This window comes from Argopecten irradians, chromosome 5 (assembly GCF_041381155.1).
Source record: "Argopecten irradians isolate NY chromosome 5, Ai_NY, whole genome shotgun sequence".
NCBI lineage: Eukaryota > Metazoa > Mollusca > Bivalvia > Pectinida > Pectinidae > Argopecten > Argopecten irradians.
This window is the reverse complement of record NC_091138.1, coordinates 42,705,044-42,725,271: the sequence shown is the minus strand read 5'-3', so window position 1 is coordinate 42,725,271 and position 20,228 is coordinate 42,705,044. Positions and strand designations below refer to the sequence as shown.

General features: G+C 35.3%; 1 protein-coding gene across 4 annotated transcripts in view; it reads right to left on the bottom strand.

Moving 5' to 3' along the window:
• Positions 1 to 20,228, bottom strand: part of LOC138323933 (BAI1-associated protein 3-like) — a 155,664-nt gene that overhangs the window by 40,296 nt on the left and 95,140 nt on the right. For all 4 annotated transcript variants that reach the window (XM_069268878.1, XM_069268880.1, XM_069268879.1 and 1 more), the window contains one exon: positions 13,436 to 13,513. In XM_069268878.1, the coding sequence (XP_069124979.1) occupies positions 13,436 to 13,513 (78 nt within the window). The remainder of the gene's footprint in view (positions 1 to 13,435; positions 13,514 to 20,228) is intronic.

Sequence of the window (20,228 nt, the reverse complement as noted above, 5' to 3'; positions counted from 1 at the left end):
AGGTGTTCCTTGCAGACCAATACCACAAAGGTGTTCCTTGCAGAACAATACCACAAAGGTGTACCTTGCAGACCAATACCACAAAAGTATACCTTGCAGAGCAATACCACAAAGATGTCACTTGCAAACCAATACCACAAAGGTGTTTCTTGCATACCAATACCACAAAAGTATACTTTGCATAACAATATCACAAAGGTGTTCCTTGCAGACCAATACCACAAAGGTGTTCATTGCAGAACAATACCACAAGGTGTTCCTTGCAAACCAATACCACAAAGGTGTTCCTTGAAGACCAATACCACGAAAGTATACCTTGCATAATAATACCACAAAAGTGTTCCTTGCACACCAATACCACAAAGGTGTTCCTTGCACACAAATACCACATAGGTGTTCCTTGCAGACCAATACCACAAAGGTGTTCCTTGCAGACCAATACCACAAAGACGTTCCTTGCACACCAATACCACAAAAGTGTTCCTTGCACACCAATACCAGTTCCTTGCACACCAATACCACAAAAGTGTTCCTTGCACACCAATACCACAAAGGTGTTCCTTGCCGACCCAATACTATGAAAGTGTACCTGGATATCAGTTACCTGATAAATATCTATTTTAAGTTTGGTTCAAGTCACAATGTCAATTGAGAATTGGGAAATCAAACATACGATAGAGTACGGAAACCCAAATTTCGCTGGATATGCAAGTTTAATGCCGAATAATTATCTTATCACGTTTGCAAGACGCCTGCTCTCGAGCTTTTGGAAAAAAGATTCTCAACCGACCAGAAATTATATTAAAATTGAAGGGTTTCCTTGGTACAAAGTTATTATCATAGTTCCCGGTTTATTAGAATCGTGTTATATTGACTTATTCGCCTCCATGTAATTCTTCTGTCTGTTTATCAGAATAAAGATCAAACCATATTCATTAATAAGCATAATACCATGTCCTTGGAGGAGTATGCTCGCTTGTATGGCTTAGAAATATGAGGATTAAATTGAAGTAGAATTCCTTAGAGCAAGAGGGAAACTATAGAAGAGGATAATCTAAATCTACTCTTCCGAAGGGAATTTATTAAATTCTCAAATACATATCGGTAAATCATAACTTATGGGAGACCTAAATAATTTTACTATTGGTGAAACTATCTCATATGAAACAAATTTGACAAAGTTTTCGTCGATAAACACGTCTTTAGATAATTAATTTATATGATCATTGTTTCATATAATTTGGAAACCAGGAAGTCAAAGAAAAAATATCGGTTACTTTGAACACCACCGTAGCGTTCGCTGTAAGCTACGAACTGGATCTCAGAAAGCGGAGAGTTCTTTTGTTAGAAGAACTATTTTTGTTGTAGAAAGTACAACTGTACAAAGCTATATTTATGAGATTTTTCTCTATGCCATAGAGGTCAGACCGTGTTGTAATCAACATCTGTATTTCGTCCATTGTAATTTATAGGTTCATTTCCCTCGTGCTCCAGTTCCTTTTCGTTTCCTTATACCAATGTGATTCGTTCATAATTTATAGCCTCCATTAGTGACCAACTGGACACTGATCGGATTGTCAACACGCTTCACTGGTTACACGTGCTAAATCTCGTTTCAGTTGTGCTGTATATCTATTTCTCATTATCTACATCGGGCATATTAAAATCAATATAAACAATACCACCTTACAACATGTCAAAGAAGACAGAAAACAAAATGTAAATTGTCCATAAGGTGATTTCTAGCTTAACTTGTAATGACAAAACAAGAGTGATTGATGTAAATGGAACATCGAACAAATCAGCGTATGATTCTACAGTCGTAAATAAAAAATATATCGTACTATTTTTTAAACAGGAAATTTTTATTATAACTGATAATTTAATGTAGAATATCTCGATATTTTATGCAAGAAAGACGTAATGGAGATAAATCAACATTATTCTCTTAAACTATGAAAACGATCAATAACTAAACCTATCTATAGAAGAAACAGATGGATAGTTCATGATGCAAATTCAACACGTATTTTAATGCTATTTTAACTATTGTACCTTTCAATACAATCAGTCGCTTAAGGGCCTTACTCTAATTTCTACGTCCTCGATTGTCCTCCACGTATAATAGACGTTTGTATTTATCGATAAAGCTGCTATCTATTTCTACACGCCATTATCCATTTACCTTATATTGACGTTACCTTACGTCAGCCCATTATTCATAACATCGATCTCTAAGTATGATATATAATCATATTACCACATACAGATGTATATGCTCATTCATTTAATATGTAAATAAATCATTGTTTAAGGGTAACATCTGCCAGTGACGCTTGAGTGATTAAGAAAGTTATTACCACTGACCCTCGCTCTCTTGGTCGGGTGTAAAAGGCCATCCTACATAACGTTGGCCAGATAATGACCTTTTGTCGATGGTTTTCTTTCTTTCTTTATTTATTTCTAGAACTCCGGCTTCCATTCATCATCAAATCTTCCGCGTCCTTCAATTTATTCTTGTTGTTACATATTCACAAAGATTTTTTTATTCGCCATTTCTCAATACTAAAATTGAAACTATAGTCGATAATACGATATGGGATTTAGTAAATATGAAACGAGATTGAGCCAAGTCAGATTGTATGTTTACTTAGACTTGAAAGCTTTTTTAGATCGATATACCAATCACTGATACCACAACATATGATCATTAGATAATACTCCCGCTGTCATTTTGCATATGAAGACTGAAAAAATGACACGATCAAAACATTTTTAGCTATCATAAAACCGTTATGGTTTTGATATTTTCCTGCATATGAGCTTGAAATCCTACAAAACCTTTTATTCAAAGGGCATTGAATTGACTATTCACAATGATCTTTGTCTCTTTGAAACTTTTTAATGATTTCTTCATAGAAGTAATAATTTTAAATTTTGATATTAAGATGAATGGTTTGCAATTCTACTCCGGATATCGCCTTATTTACAAAACATTCAATATTCATATTGTTAAATTTATGCTTTTCTAATTGCACTTAATGGTGGTTGACAACAGAAATTGTATCTTTATCATTCTGCAAAGCGATCAAATACATGATTTGATAATATTTGAAACCAGAGCACAGATATTTTGAGTTTGAGATTGAAATGCAATATGAAATGTTTAAAAGGATATTGCAACATACGAAGGCATTCGGGAAACTGAGCAATTACGATTTTTTATTCTCAGTGAGTTATCCTTTCTTGGTCAAACCCTTAACACGTGAATCTAGTCATTGGTCACTATTGTTTCCGTTCAATAAGATAACCTTTACTCATCACACGCTTAACACGTAATATTGAGCAAGGGTCAATGTGGTTTCTTCTCAATAACATGACCTTTCTTGGTCACACACTCGACACGTAAGTGGCCATTAAAGAAACTATTAGCTCTGTCTATGACCTAATGAGTTTTCATCACGAATGGTCAAGTTAGGAACTGGACATCCCGCTCTGATTATTGGTTAACTCCGGCCAGTATGGCAGATTGATGATAGGTGTGAACACAAGACTGACCAATCAATTGTAACTGACCCTGTAATGATACACGCCTATATAGGCTTCAGCCAGTGGACCAGTGACCAGTGACATACAAATTAATACCCTAACAATTGGTGTCAACGTTTTAGACGGTATTCAATTACTACGAATCGTATGTATATGGCTTCATGCTACATTTTATCATTGATTTCATTGTGTTCTTGAACTCAACTCTGCCCTGTTATCAAACTGAAACCAAACAATCTCAGTTGGATGGTAAAACAGTCGATAAAATCGTCTAACTTAATCGATATCACATATACATAGTACAATATGAGTATTTGGGTGATCGGATGATGTAGTTGGGAAGCCACGCGTCTTTCATCTTCCCGTCCAGGCTTTGATTCCTTGCACGGACCCCAAAAGGTCAGGAATCAACCAATACCTAAACTATAAACTTCATCTTTTAAACATCGATTCCGAAAGAGATATATAACCACAGGGGGCCAACTCAATGAAAATGGATATTGTCATACATTTTTTTGTATTTGGTGGATGGGCTGATGAGTATATATGACAGTCATGTGATTTTTTTTCCAAAAATACCAGATTTGAAAAATTGTTTAAAAAATCGGGATATTTACTATAAAACAGAGAAAGGGACGACAGTCGCCATATTGGATTTTTTACCCTCATCTCGATTAAAGTTATTTTTTTCACAATAGTATACCTTTTTTCCTAGAGTCATAGTCACGCATCAATCCTCCGATAATCCATAATTACACACATACCATGCAAAAGCATATCTAATCAGAGGTATTCCGATACGTTTTAATATTCAAATTTTCCGCGAAAACAAACGTATCGGAATATCTCTGATTAAACCCATTGAATTACACTCCAGGGGAAGTCACTCTAGTCGCTCTTTACTAGGACGTTGCTTTCGATGTCACAAGTCAGAAAGCGCCGGTAATTTTGGAGTAAAATATTGCGTTTGACTATATAGACATCGTTTATATGCTTTTGCCCCCTGTGTATATAACAAAACACTATCGATGCCCATGATGTAGTGCGCCAGTGGGAGGAAACCAGAGTACGCCGCGAAAAAACCCAAATGATCACTGCGCCATACAACAGCAAAATAACCTTCATTGTTAAATAGATTACATGGGGAATCTATCTTTGTTTGGTATTATTCTCCTATCTTAGGCCGTCGTTTTATTGAATATTATGTTTTTGGTTACGAAAACATAGTTAGCCTTTCAGAGTGTTGCGTTGGTGTGCTGTACTCCAGTAGATAGTCGTTTGACTGCTTTCGCATTACAGGATACTAGGGTGCGTAAATGAATGTATCTGATGTATAACAGTGCGTGCGGTATATGTTATTTATGAAAATATTCCAGAACTCTACAACAAGAGACAAGAACCCTTGAGACAACAGAGTGGTCATCTCAGAGAGAAGACGGCCAGACTGGACAAGACGTACATAAGCGATAAGACCATTTCTATCTGACCAATATCTTGACCAGACAAGATAAATGTCCCTTCTGACTCTTCACACGGTATAACAGACACCAGACCACTTGGGTGATGTCAATTTCGGTCAACTTATCTCATAAAGGTTCGCACAATAAAAACGTCAGAACATACATATCGACGGCCTAAGATGGGAATACCACACCAAATAAAGATAAATACCCTATGTAAATCAATGTTAACAATGAAGTTTCCTTTTGCCGAGTAGGTGTAATAAACACATCCAAATCAGCAGTACATTTCTGTATTTTCACCGTTATCTATAAGTGTTTTTGCAAAGCGACAAAAGCGAATAGAAAACGTTGATGAATAAAGAATATTCATTCCATTTAACAGATGCGTTGACTGTTAGTCTATTTGTATACACGCAAAATATATTCAGGTCGAACCGACGTACTGACCTGAAACGATCACTTGAGTTTACCTGTAGTGGAAGGTATTTTGCCTACTTATGCTGATAATAAATTCCATGATCCTTTTTAGACACTAAGTTATATGATATCAGCTAATACTTGTTACTTCGGATAAACCATATCTCGGTGTTGAGAGAACACAATATCCATCAGTATGTTTAGATTATGTAATTTCCTTTGGTGGCGTTTGTGCGATTTTTCGGAACTTCATTGCACTCCGGTATACAGTAATATAACAGCAATTCACTATCAACTGTATCGTCGAAACAGGAAAATCTTCCGATGTATGACAGCTAATATACCATAATGGTCGAGGTTTATTTCCTAATCACAGACAAATAGCAGACATGTGGTTGACAATTTGCTTTTTCCCCAATATGTCGCTTGTGGTTGCTGCTTCAAAAAGACCACTTCGTGTTCACTGATCTATCTCAGACAGCTGACATATCTGATTATATGTGATCGTGTTGCGAGACGGTCGAGCCAACAAATAAGCATGTTGATTGCAAGGTGATCACGGGATTGGCACATAGAGAGACAAATCTCAAAAAGACTTTGAACTGGAATACGTACATCGCAACGTTGGAGCTTAAATGAATGTTTCATTATAAGTCATTGGATAAGCCCCACAACCTGTGAAGGAGGTGAAGAAGATAAAGAAGAAGATACAGAAGAAGAAGAGAAAGAAGAAGAAGGAGAGAAGAAGAAGAGGAAGAGAAAGAAGAAGAACGTAAAGAAAAAGAAGAACAGAAAGAAGAACAGAAAGAAGAAGAAAAAATAAAAGGAGAAGAAAAAGAAGAAGAGAATGATGATAATGATGATGATGATGATGATGATGATGATGATGATGATGATGATGATGATGATTGATGATGATGATGATTGATGATGATGATGAAGGTGATGATGATGATGATGACGACGACGACGATGATGGATATGATATTTGTAGAGAAGAAGAAAACCATAAAAAACATAAGAGATTCATAAAATATCGACCTAAATTGATTGTAGGCCAGTTGCAAAAGTATTCAAATTCATTATATGTTTATTTACCCTGAAGAATTACTCAAAATGCAGTTAAGCGATAATTTATTTAAATGCCATTGTTATTTTCAACGCCTCTGTGTTTCCATGTTTCTCGAAGGATAGTCATTAAATGTAACACACGTCCTAAAATTGGAGAAGTGCATACCCAATCTAGTAAAATGCTACAGTTGATTGCCTTCTTGCGAATCCCTTTGTATATTTGAAAGTGTCCGCTCCTGGGTTTGTTTATATTTGGTATATCTATCACTGGATAATGATGGCGAGAGGGAAATCAAGGACCTAGTATCTTATTGGAGAAACAAACTAATTATTCCGCATATTAAAGAGGTATATATCCTTCAGGGTAGGTATTGATTGTAAAGTGTCGCGTTTAAAACGTCACGTCAGGGCTAATCAATCGATCTTGCTAATTTTAATGGGCTAAAATCTATAACGCTCAGTGGATATTCCTTTTTCGAAATGCCGACCCTGACCTGCGTTTGTATTTATTAGCCTGATAGAAATAGGGATTGGTACTAAGACAGGTAATCCGGTATAGTGTAACATAAACGTTTTCAGAGAATTTCACTTCCAAAATAATGGTATGACTATGATAACTTACTATAATATAACACTGCGATATGAAAATAAATGATTGTTGACCGAGAGAAAATGGCAACATACCTATGTTTTATCGACATTTCGTGACTGTTTTCCCCAAGAAAGAATGTCTTTCTTTAAAGTTGTTTGGTCTGTGACTTGCTGTATTTTTGGTATAGAAAAAGTATTGAGAGTGTTTTAATTATTTTTCTTCGCCTCGCTAGATTTTAAACTTTCGATATTTTCCGACTTTTGTAAAATTCGTATTCGTTAAGTTATTAAACAGCTAAATTAAAATATAGATTTTTAACGTGTACATGTTTAAAATAGCTCGGAAGTATCCGAACTATTCCGATCTGTTCCGATCTGTACGGGTATTACCGATATATGTATTACCGATATATACCACGTGATACGGCTCGGGAGGTTCCGATCTTAACGGGTATCGCCGATGACGGTCATGTGATGAAACTCTTTTTTCCGATATTACCCGAAAGTTTGAAACATGATGTTGATTGTGGCGGTTCTTTCAAAACGTGTGATATTTCATGCGACATAACCGCTATGTCAATCGTATATTGGTGCTTTCATGGATCTAAACCATCATATATAAGCATCCATGTTCACACATTGTATGTTTTATGAGAAATTGTGATGGTGAAAATTACAAGAAATACAACTTTAATTTCGTCCTATTTATTAATTTTTGTATTTTTTAAATTGTTCTTTCAAAAACACAGTAAATCATTTCATTTATATTGTGACGTTCTGCACTCTTTGATGCGTTATAAAAGGATATAATTCTGACAACTATCATTTGTCGCCAGTGTTGTCAGGACGTTAATCGAATTGAGAGTATTAATTAACAAGAAATGCGATTTATTATCAAGAAATAGAATTACCCGTTATTTAAAAACATCGCGCCTTCACCTTAGATTACAGAAACAGCAAGACCCGTTGCACCCATTGGTTTTTGTTCTTTTTTTCCATTGCATGATAGCTTAAATGACTTAATAATAATTTACATTGCATTTAATGTCGCATATAAGTGAATTAGGTTCGTTTTCTAAAAGCGCTTCATTACATGTTAAGTTCTGGTGATTCAATTGCCAGGAGCATGGCCCTTTGAATGAATCTTGATGTTTGATCAAGGTCACATTGTCCTTTTGTACGACCACGCAAAATACATCAAAATGAGGCGATGCAAAATAACAGGAAATTGTACGGTACTATATGAGTTTTACATTTTGTTGTATTACTACAAAGGATCATGACCGTTGTTTGTTTATGATATTCTCAATATCAACGACAATCTAAATATATAATATCCGACATCAAGCAGACGTTCAGATTATCAAACACCTCCGCGGTAATATTCCTTATGACTGGGCTTATTGTGTGTATCAATGAGATGATATGGCCAATGTTACGTCTGCTAACATCAGATTACCTTTGTCTGTGTGATTCTCTATGTTAACAGATCACCCTCAGATCACTTTGGGTTGGTCTTCAGCGGAAGCCAGACAGTCAGCTTCAATCTTGGTCAGGTTTAGCTGGCTCAATACCTGAGTTTACGGCAGGATGGACGCATAATCAAAGAAAATTGTTCTTATATAACAGGTAGGGGAATGTGTCCTCCTACAGGACTAGAATAACTACCATGTATTCGATATCAAGATATTCTGTTTTAACATGATTGGCATTCATATGTGCTTCAATGGAAATGTTATTGTATATTCTAAAGGGTTAACATTACTCAATAGTGCAAAGTTGAATGCCCACTACGTTTCTGATGCAAAATAAATAAATGTTTATCAATATCAACTAAATTGTCATCATATTTGTATTGTGGACCATCAAGATAAAGTTATAAGACAAAAATTGCTGAATTATTTGTGTAAATATATGTAAACCATGAAGGTATATTTGGCTATTTTGTCGTATGGCGAAATGAGAGTCAACTACTGCACTGTAATTCGACCCGTGTTAGTCATCAGATATGAACATCGAACCAAGTCATCTTTAAGTCTGTTCCTATCGGTCGTTTGCTGAATTAGAAAAAAAAATACGAGCACGTGATTGAAATCTATAATGATTTTTAGTCAAAAAATTGCTAAAATTTTGACTCGTGAACATAATCCGCAATATGGAGCTATCTTAGAACATATTTCTAGAGGATCAAAGTCCACAGCTAAAGTTGATTGAATTTTCACGTGATAAATTTGATGATTAATTTGATAAGTCTTTGATTTATTATCCTATGAACAATAAACCTTGCGGTGTATAATTACATGACTAGCAATATATTCCAAAACAATTAAGTCCTGGAAGGATGAAGCTATGAAAGACGCATTCTTTTACTATAAAATACGAAGTCAATTAGCCATAACACCACGGAAAATGACCACTAATGCAATAAGAACACGTACACCCGCTCGTAAAACACGAGCATGAAGCAAAGTAAAGGTTCCTAGTAAACTTTAGAAATACTCATTAAAATTATCTATAAATGGTTACCATGGTAAAATATCTTCTTACAGCTCTGATATTGAGTTTCTTTGCAATATCGGTGTTCGCTTCATTCATTATTTGAATTTATAAGATCCAATATACCTGCTCCAGCAAATTGGTATTGCAAATTATGATCAAGACTTCCATACCTAATACGTAATAGTTTCGGTAATATAAGTCTTATTTATATAACGTAACAAAGTCTCCAGCATTGCTATGTTTTTCTTCAAGGACAGATAAGTCATTTTATTTTTAGTACTCTCGATAAAACAGAGGCATGTCATTAAGACGACTTATAATTAACATTTGAAATCATGTGTGCATTATTACTCAACTGACGAATACATCTATATAAATACCATGCCCCATTAACGACCTTTTAAGACCATAAATACATCTACAGTGCCATCGTATATTCCAAGAGCAAACGTTACAACGCTAAACACAAGGAAAAATATACGGGATAGTTCCCAAACACTTCACAGAGAAGCACTTCATAGATATATATTAGTATCTTTCCCGGAAATAGCTGCATTTATCTTGATTAACTCTGATAACCGCCGTCTGTACGCGCGGTAGACACGGGCAAACAAACATTATTTCAATATATATCGGCGCGTTCGAGTCGTAAATGCTACTTTTGGGATAAAATCTAAGTTTGGCACCCACATGGTTCTAGCTTGACCTCCAACGTCACACTTAAGGAATACTGGCTAAAATTGATGACGTGTCCGTTTTCACTTTTGCACCATGTGATAAGACCGTATACTGATGATCACACCATTCACAAAAGGTTGTTTATGGATTGCATGGATAGATAAAGAAGTCGACTTACAGAAGGTGTCACAGTTTTTATCATTAATGACTAGCAGCCGGTCGTCGAATACTGTCAAATTTATTTGGTACATGTTTTTGCATATGGGTATTCCCCGTGTTACTCCACTTAAGCACAATACTACATAAGTGAACCTAACAATATTACTTCACTCAAGTAAGGTATCGCTTCAATTGAACCTATTAACAACAGACGGTATCTTTATGGCGAGATATTGAGATAAAAGTAGACATAGCAGACAGGGCCTATATACTATTTTGCGAATCGTATCTTCTAATTTGTATGGTTGTCTCTGTTGTCTCTGTAGCAGGCTACTTACTTTTTCTAATCTAATCTTAAGATCTCTATGCATGTCTTTGTCTTAAGCGCAAAATATCTCAGTGCTTTTATCATGTTCATCTATACATTAACACATTTCACTAAATGTTTTATATGTACAAGTGTGGCATTAAGGCATGCCTGATTGACCATTTTTTCTAAGCTATCGCTATCCCTGTCTGAAATTTATAATGCACACGATCAATACGTCTTGATGATAAACACGATTATTAATTCATTGTAATTGGGAGAAACTTAAATTACTCATCAATCTTTACGTTTCTCAAGAGATAATATGTATGTATACGAATGCTTTTCTATGTTTGGCTTGATCTGTTTAATGTCCTATTAACATTTATGGCCATTTTAGGATGTGACAAGTTTAGGTCTTGGATGAAAGTCGGGGAGCCAGGAGGAAAACCACCGACAAGCGTTCAGTAACTGTCAAATACTCCAAACTCGAATTCGAACTCAAGACCCAAAGGTTGAGGGATTGTGGGAATATGTCGGGAAATCTCAAAGGAAAAGCCCAATTTCTATATGTAATTAAATAACCCGTTTTTAAAAGTCAGTTTTAAAGTTACAAAAGGGGTCCTTTTTCTGGTATATTTTCATCATAAAGCATTTAAGAAAAATGATACACCATACAATGTGTTTTAGGGACACATGTTGACAGCCTATCGCGGCGTAAGATGACGTATGGAAGGAGACCGGGATGCACTGACATGAGCTACATTCCCGCTGTCGGCTCCGGATTCGACCTATTTAATGTGATCAAGGTTTTCTGCAAAACGAAAGCTTAATTAATTACAAGCCGTGTTCCACGACGCAGAAAGCCTAAGATGTATTTGAAAAAAAGTCACATAAACTGGTTTGGTATGCAGAAAGCAAACATTTTCCTAATTAGTCTGTCACCGTCTGAACAAAAAAAGTGATGACGTCTACCAAGAAAGGGAAAGCTACAAAAGATACAAACTGTAGATTTTTTGTCGGAGAAATTAAGAACCGGAACACACGATACCTTGTAAGGTTTTGATTTTGTTCCATAAACGAAGCAAGACATGATGGAATCTTACCCCGCTTTCATACACAGCTTACAGGCAATTTCGAAATGCTGGCAAATATTCACCAAAAATGATAACGTTACACAACCTTGCAACCAATGTCAGATTTGCGAAACCTCTTCTGTTTCATTATAGAAGCAACGATGGCGAAAAAAATCTATCTAAGTGAGGGGTGGATGTGGGATCCAAATTCCCTAAGGTGGTTTCCAAGATTGTCAAAGTGAGGACTACGGTAAGAATACATTACATATGAAATTTACCTGGGTTTCGGGTTTCCCGATGCCCAAAATAAAATGTGTGTGGGTGTGTGAATGTCTATACGTTTTGTGAAGCAAGATGAATATTCCGCAGTCTCCCAAAACATACAGACATTCACATATACAACATACTCTATACACTGAGTGTGTGAGCTATCTTTTCACTACCCCGGTAATAGAAAGCCTAGCAACCGCGGAGTAACCCTGTCAAGCATGGAAGAAATGTTTTAGGCCGAGGGTTTGCGGGCAAAATCTGTCACTCGGGCCGAGATATCCCTGTCCACTCGACAGATACATGTAAGATTCTATAAATCCTTATCTAACTACACGCGAAAACTACCTGCTCAACAATATGAATGAATTCAGCGGTAACTAAAGCGTCTGTTCTAAATAAGTAAACCATGTACTGAATCCTTCGTAGTGTAAACTTCAAATTATTATACTATGATTAAAGAAGTATTTTTTACGTAACACCACATGTAGTGATAGAACAATCACAAATGACAACCTATTGTTTAATCTATAAATATCTTCCACTACAGGTGCCGAGCGTCTCCGCCAACTTTTTTTATTCCCATCAGAAGATACGATCCCGGTTTTACTGTCACTGGTTTAATTAAATCTTCGTTCCTATCCCTAGCTGTAGAAATCCCATGAGCATTGCTTCGTCGTATGTAACGGTCTTAAAACTACGAACAAGTGAAGCTATCTTGATTTTCTGTATAAAAGTCAGCGATCTTATTTTCTCTTTCTTTCACTGTTGTTATCAGAATAATTGCATACATAAATTTTTAAACCTTTAGTATAGGTCCCCGTTTGATCTTCAGCGCCTTGTGATTGTGTTATTTTTGTTCAAAATACGGCGTTCTTTTAAGCTTCCATCGGTGGATTCAAAGAATTGGATTTTGTAAACGACAATTATCTTCTTCGAAAGACATTCGACCCGCGACACATGCTTGAATACACGTATTGTTGGATATATTATCATTTAAATGTTTCCACTATCGCATGAGGACACAACAAAATATACAAAAGTCTCCGAATTAACATATATTAATCCACATAAATAATTTATATCAACCATCCATTGGCATTTTTAGGATATGCCTACAAAAGGAATACTTGCTTCTGTATTCGGCTTTAGTTGCATTGTTCATTTTGGGCATGTAATGCATCAAGATACATGTATTTAATCTTATATGTTCTTTGGTCACTTTATCAATGATTTTTTTAATGATGAAAAAATCCAATTATCCCACGCCATCGTCCATTTTGATATAATGGCAAATCCGGTTTTTTTGAAGTTGATTTTAACAATGGCGTGAGACAAGGAGAGCTATTGTGACCTACCTCATTCTTTGTAAGATTCTGTGACTTTGGTTTCACGGCGAACTGAGCTTCTGATGGTGGGTGTCGGTCATGACCATCCTACAAAATAGGAAAAGAAGAGAAATAGAATATTTGATTAAATTTTAATTTGCATTATTAAAATCATGTTTATTGTTATTATGTGTAATGACTGACAAAAAGCGTTTTGAACACATTTCATTATTTTAAAAAATCATACAAAAAAAAAAAAAAAAAAGGTGCAAAATCAGTCAGGGATCATATTAATTACAGTTTTACAATTAAGATCGCCCGCCATTTTGAGAAATAAGTTCGAAGAAAACGGCGACTGCAAATAAATTCTTAATATATGAACACAATATGATACTTTAACGCAAATTCTGTTGTTTGCATTCCTGTTAGTAAAACCAGCCTATAAAGTTTAAAAAAGAATATGTTAAAATTTACATCGGAAACAGTAAATTAAATCAAAAATGTTTACGCAGTGACATAATTAAGTTGTATTGCATTGATAGCCATGCTATACAGCCTCAGCCGACGTGTGTGTATTACATGAGACCAGCCAGTATTACACCGGTAGGTATGAGAGAAAATTACATACTTAGATAAAAACTTATTGTGTTCATCTAATAAATGATGCTGAATAGTTTTTAGATAACTCAAGATTTAAATATTCTATAACGTTATCAACTGCGTATTCCCAATGAATCAGTAATTTCATATGATATATAGATATAATTTTCCTTATAAGTTCATGTACTGTCTGCAGTAAGCCAATTGAGCCTCATTATTGTTAAAACGTACTAACAAAGTATCCACATTAGATGTGGAAAATCCATATAAAGAGCAATGTTAATTGCAGCTGTAAACGATTGCCATAATGCAGGTTTCATAATTAAAATTTTAATTGAGTATTGTTGAGAGATAAACCGTATTTCTTGTCACATTTTAAAATCTTATACGAGATGCTCAATGGATTCGAAAACATTCTCTCGGGAGTTATATTTAAAAACAAAAACGGTGTCTTTATATCAATTCTTCACGGAAATTTCTTACAAATTGTTTGGAAGGCATATCACTTCAACACTGAGGGGAATGGAAATTAATTAAAAGACCTTTAAAAAGAAAACATTACTTTATATATGAAAGTAAATCGTTCTAGAAGGTTTCCTCAAATTCCACGATAAATCTTCACTGCTATAGCAAGCTATTTAATGAATTCATAATGAGTTCATTTGGGAATATCTGTTGAATGATAATCCAATAATCCTCATTTTTTTTCTGTTCGTACGTGACGTGTGTTACGGTGTACGTGGGCGCAGATTTAATTAGAAATGCATATGGAGTGTCAGGGGAGATACTTATGTAACGATTTGTTTGGTATTCATAGCGGTGTGCGACAGGGCGTTGTTTTTCATTGTCAGTTATTTCGAAATCTTTTTAATCATTACTCCCTCTCATCATCATCCTTGATAGTTTTATATTCTGTTTATTCAGTTATTGTCGCGAGGACGATATTTTCAAAATTCGCAAGGCATGACTAATCACGAAAATTGTATCTGCGTTTTTTTGAAACATGGTATAGTCAAAAATACCCCGAAAGTCATACCACAAAATTAATTTTTTTTCAATTCAAATGAATCGTGGCTCTACGGTATTTTTTTAACAAATGTATTTATTTCTCTTAACACACACATATATATGTAAATTTATATCAAAAGTCAATACAATGTGTTTGTAAGAAAAATAAAGTATGGAACTCTCTGAAGGGAGTATTGCTTCTTATATAATTTTGTCGTGGGTGGGGAGGGTATGGAACTTTCTGATTATTCCGTAGAATTGAATTAAAGATTTATTATTTTTCAAATCAAATTTACAATGACTTAGCAAGCACAGCAGGAGGTCACATGACTGCCTGTTGTTTTTGTTATTGCGAGTTATCTCGAGAGAATTAATCTTGATACATCCCTTTCGTTTTCGCACAAAGCTTATCTGAACCAATGATATATTTTGTTGCTCGCAATATACTATTCACCACGACATATTTGTGCCAAGATTTTACATGATGGACACAAACATTAACGCATTTCAATGATGTTCTCAGCAGGGGAGACAACTGGGAATAGTGGGGTTCATCATGAAGAAAAAATAGCTATTATCAAAACAAAGCATGTCGAGATTGCCTTCTTTTTAATCATAATCGGAAATCCCGTGTGGTAGTTATCTCAAATTAGATTTCTGTACGACGATAAATACAGGGAACGATTTAGTACTATTAGCCTACATATTATAGATTAGAGTGAGAAGTAATTATCGTATCAGACAATTTGGAAGTCAAATTTACCCAAAAAAAGAATTGCCTATGTGCATTTTAGCAAAATCAAAATAATTAAAAATGTGTATGCATCATGACTAACATTAGGTATTATTACTGACTCGTAAATTGTTGTGTAGCTTGTAAATTTTGGCAAAATATGCGAAAATTGTACAGCCATGATTCATTCACAATTTCGATCAATTTATGTTCTACTTAATTGTACCAAAGAGGTGATTTATAGGCTTTTTATATATCACTAAATTTTACAGGGCATACCGCCTTATAATTCAATTTTGCTTGTTACCAGCATTTTCATTGGCTTAAAAATTTACTTTATCAGCCCATAAAGGAAAAAATGGCGTCATCGTTTGTAACGTCGCTACTGATTGGCTTAGATGACGGCGTAATGATTTCATAGACAAAATAGTCCAAAAATGTATTTTGAGTATTGAAGAGATTATCTTTAGTTAATTGAATTATAAGGATTAATTTGAATAAATTTTTTATGTTATGGAGATATAACATAAAAATCTGAGTGTACTCTTCGCGGTTTATTTAGAGTACACTCAGATTTTTGTGTTATATCTCCATAACATAAAAAAGTATTCAAGTTAATCCTTATACAATGTATCGACTTTTTACACCTTGTGGGCCAAGTTTCACGACGAGCATTCCTTAACTTTAAGGAATCCATTAACTTGTTCTCCATAGAAAAGCATTACAGAGGTTTAGGAAAAATCTTAATTAAAGGATCCTTCCTTAAAATCTGTAATGTTTTCCTATGGAGAATTTGAAGTTAAGGGATTCCTTAAATGTTAGGAAAAAATAAGGAAAAAAATGTTACGCTTTTTTTAGACGGAATGGACTAAATTAATATCATGCTTTGAGGTATATAGGCTTTTCTATTTCCTATATCATGACGTTGATAAAATGTACTTGATCTGGTAGGTTTTATCTTGTGTAATCTCTTTAACCATTGTACATTCCGTGTGGTAATTAATTGGTAATTAATCAGTCCATTAAGACGGAAAGGTTCTGTGTACTTCTAAACATCCTCACGCTCTGAAAAAGCATTTCTGGAGATGTAGTTAAAAAATCTTGTGTAACTAATCCGGTACGTGTAGTCAAAAAATAAAAATGGGGAAACATTTAAAAAAACAAAACAGTGTTCGTCTAAGAAATCTGACGTTCTGAAACATTTCTTTACATTAAACATTTCTTGTGATATGGTAAAGAATATCGTGAAACTAATCCGGTACGTGTAGTCAAAAAAAAACCATGGAGAAACATTTTTTTTTAAATCAGTGTACTTCTAAGAAACCTGACGTTCTGAAACACTTCTTTACATAAAACATTTGTTGAGATATGGTAAAAAATATCGTGAAACTAATCCAATACATGTTTTTAGAAAATAAACATGGAAAATGTTAACTTTTTTCCTTTTTTCGATTGTACTTCTAAGAATCTTGACGCTCTGACAAAAATTTCACATAAAACATTTCTAAAGATATCGTAAACAAAATTGTGAAAGTAATGCAGTACCAGTTTTCAAAAAATAAACAAGAAAAATGTTTATGATTCTTCTGAGAATTTTGAATCTCTGAAACACTTCTTCACGTAAAAGATTTCTGAAGATAACACAATCTTGTTCAACTAATCCGGTAAATGTTAACATTTTGTCTCTTTTTATATCATGTGATGCTGCTTGTTAGATTAAGCTTTAGACATCAATATCTTGACATGTTGTATTTCTACTTTTTCTTTGATGTTTTTCAAAGTTCTTATAATCATGTTTCCAGAAACTGACAAGGGAAATTAAAATCTAAAAACCAGTATTTCCAACTTCTGTGCATCATGGTACATTTGGGATTCCTTAAAACCTGAAACTGACGTTAGTTAAAGATCTACAGGCAAATCTTATTAAAACAGTCCATGTGTTTTGCAGCATGACAATCCCTAGAGTCTTGGGACTGATGAAACTTTAAAAATTGCGATGAGAAAAAAAATGAACGTTATATGTACGTAATAGAAAAATATCTGACTAGATGAGGAAGTCAATATTTGCATCATCAAAGTTCCATTAGGAGCATAAAATCCTCTGATAACTTAACATCAATAACGATGAGATGATGATTTTATGGTTTACCAGAAACGCAGCAGTATGCTTAACGAATAAAGAGGTTGATATGCTCAAAGTGATTAAACGAACCCGGACATTATATCACACGAGATTAAACTGTACACAGTTTGGTTAATATTTAATAACCCTTGTGAAATTATCACAGAAAGACCAAAAGGGAAATGTTGTGGCATTATAATGAAGAGCGCTCGGATCGACAACCATTATAAACTGTACAAGAAGGGTATGTTGTGGCATTATGTTGCAGAGCGCTCGGGTCGACAACCATAATAAACTGTATAAGAAGGGTATGTTGTGGCACTATGTTGGAGAGCGCTCGGGTCGACAACCATTATAAACTGTATAAGAAGGGTATGTTGTGGCATTATGTTGGAGAGCGCTCGGGTCGACAACCATTATAAACTGTATAAGAAGGGTATGTTGTGGCATTATGTTGAAGAGCGCTCGGGTCGACAACCATTATAAACTGTATAAGAAGGGTATGTTGTGGCATTATGTTGCAGAGCGCTCGGGTCGACAACCATTATAAACTGTATAAGAAGGGTATGTTGTGGCATTATGTTAGAGAGCGCTCTGGTCGACAATCATTATAAAACTTTGTAAGAAGGGTATGTTGTGGCATTATGTTGAAGAGCGCTCGGGTCGACAACCATTATAAACTGTATAAGAAGGGTATGTTGTGGCATTATGTTGGAGAGCGCTCGGGTCGACAACCATTATAAACTGTATAAGAAGGGTATGTTGTGGCATTATGTTGCAGAGCGCTCGGGTCGACAACCATTATAAACTGTATAAGAAGGGTATGTTGTGGCATTATGTTGGAGAGCGCTCGGGTCGACAACCATTATAAACTGTATAAGAAGGGTATGTTGTGGCATTATGTTAGAGAGCGCTCGGGTCGACAACCATTATAAACTGTATAAGAAGGGTATGTTGTGGCATTATGTTACAGAGCGCTCGGGTCGACAACCATTATAAACTGTATAAGAAGGATATGTTGTGGCATTATGTTGGAGAGCGCTCGGGTCGACAACCATTATAAACTGTATAAGAAGGGTAAGTTGTGGCATTATGTTGGAGAGCGCTCGGGTCGACAACCATTATAAACTGTATAAGAAGGGTATGTTGTGACATTATGTTGGAGAGCGCTCGGGTCGACAACCATTATAAACTGTATAAGAAGGGTATGTTGTGGCATTATGTTACAGAGCGCTCGGGTCGACAACCATTATAAACTGTATAAGAAGGATATGTTGTGGCATTATGTTGAAGAGCGCTCGGGTCGACAACCATTAAAAACTGTATAAGAAGGGTATGTTGTGGCATTATGTTGGAGAGCGCTCGGGTCGACAACCATTATAAACTGTATAAGAAGGGTATGTTGTGGCATTATGTTGGAGAGCGCTCGGGTCGACAACCATAATAAACGGTATAAGAAGGGTATGTTGTGGCATTACGTTGCAGAGCGCTCGGGTCGACAACCATTATAAACTGTATAAGAAGGGTATGTCGTGGCATTCTGTTAGAGAGCGCTCGGATCGACAACCATTATAAACTGTATAAGAAGGGTATGTTGTGGCATTATGTTGGAGAGCGCTCGGGTCGACAACCATTATAAACTGTATAAGAAGGGTATGTTGTGGCATTATGTTGGAGAGCGCTCGGGTCGACAACCATTATAAACTGTATAAGAAGGGTATGTTGTGGCATTATGTTGGAGAGCGCTCGGGTCGACAACCATTATAAACTGTATAAGAAGGGTATGTTGTGGCATTATGTTGGAGAGCGCTCGGGTCGACAACCATAATAAACTGTATAAGAAGGGTATGTTGTGGCATTACGTTGCAGAGCGCTCGGGTCGACAACCATTATAAACTGTATAAGAAGGGTATGTTGTGGCATTATGTTGGAGAGCGCTCGGGTCGACAACCATAATAAACTGTATAAGAAGGGTATGCTTTCCATTAGAATAGCATGTGACGTTAACACAATACTGCTTCAAACATCATTTTGTTGTATGTAGGGAGGGTAATTTATCCTCATATATTTACATTTTGCCACTGGGACTCCCATTACTCTAATGATAATCGTGATCTGCATTATGAGCCAATAAATGCAGCCTTAGACTTGGTGTAGTAATATCTACATAAATGAATGTGAGTCTTTGTTTACCGTTACCATTTTGGTTATGAAACTTATGAAAAAATTTTTTTTTAAATGTCTGAATAATTGAAAGTAAACTGAAAAGCTATTGAAAACATTGAAATTTTGTTATCTTTTCATTTTTTATAGGGACTATTTTTATCGCATTGAACTTGGCTGTTGAGGTTAAATGGCTG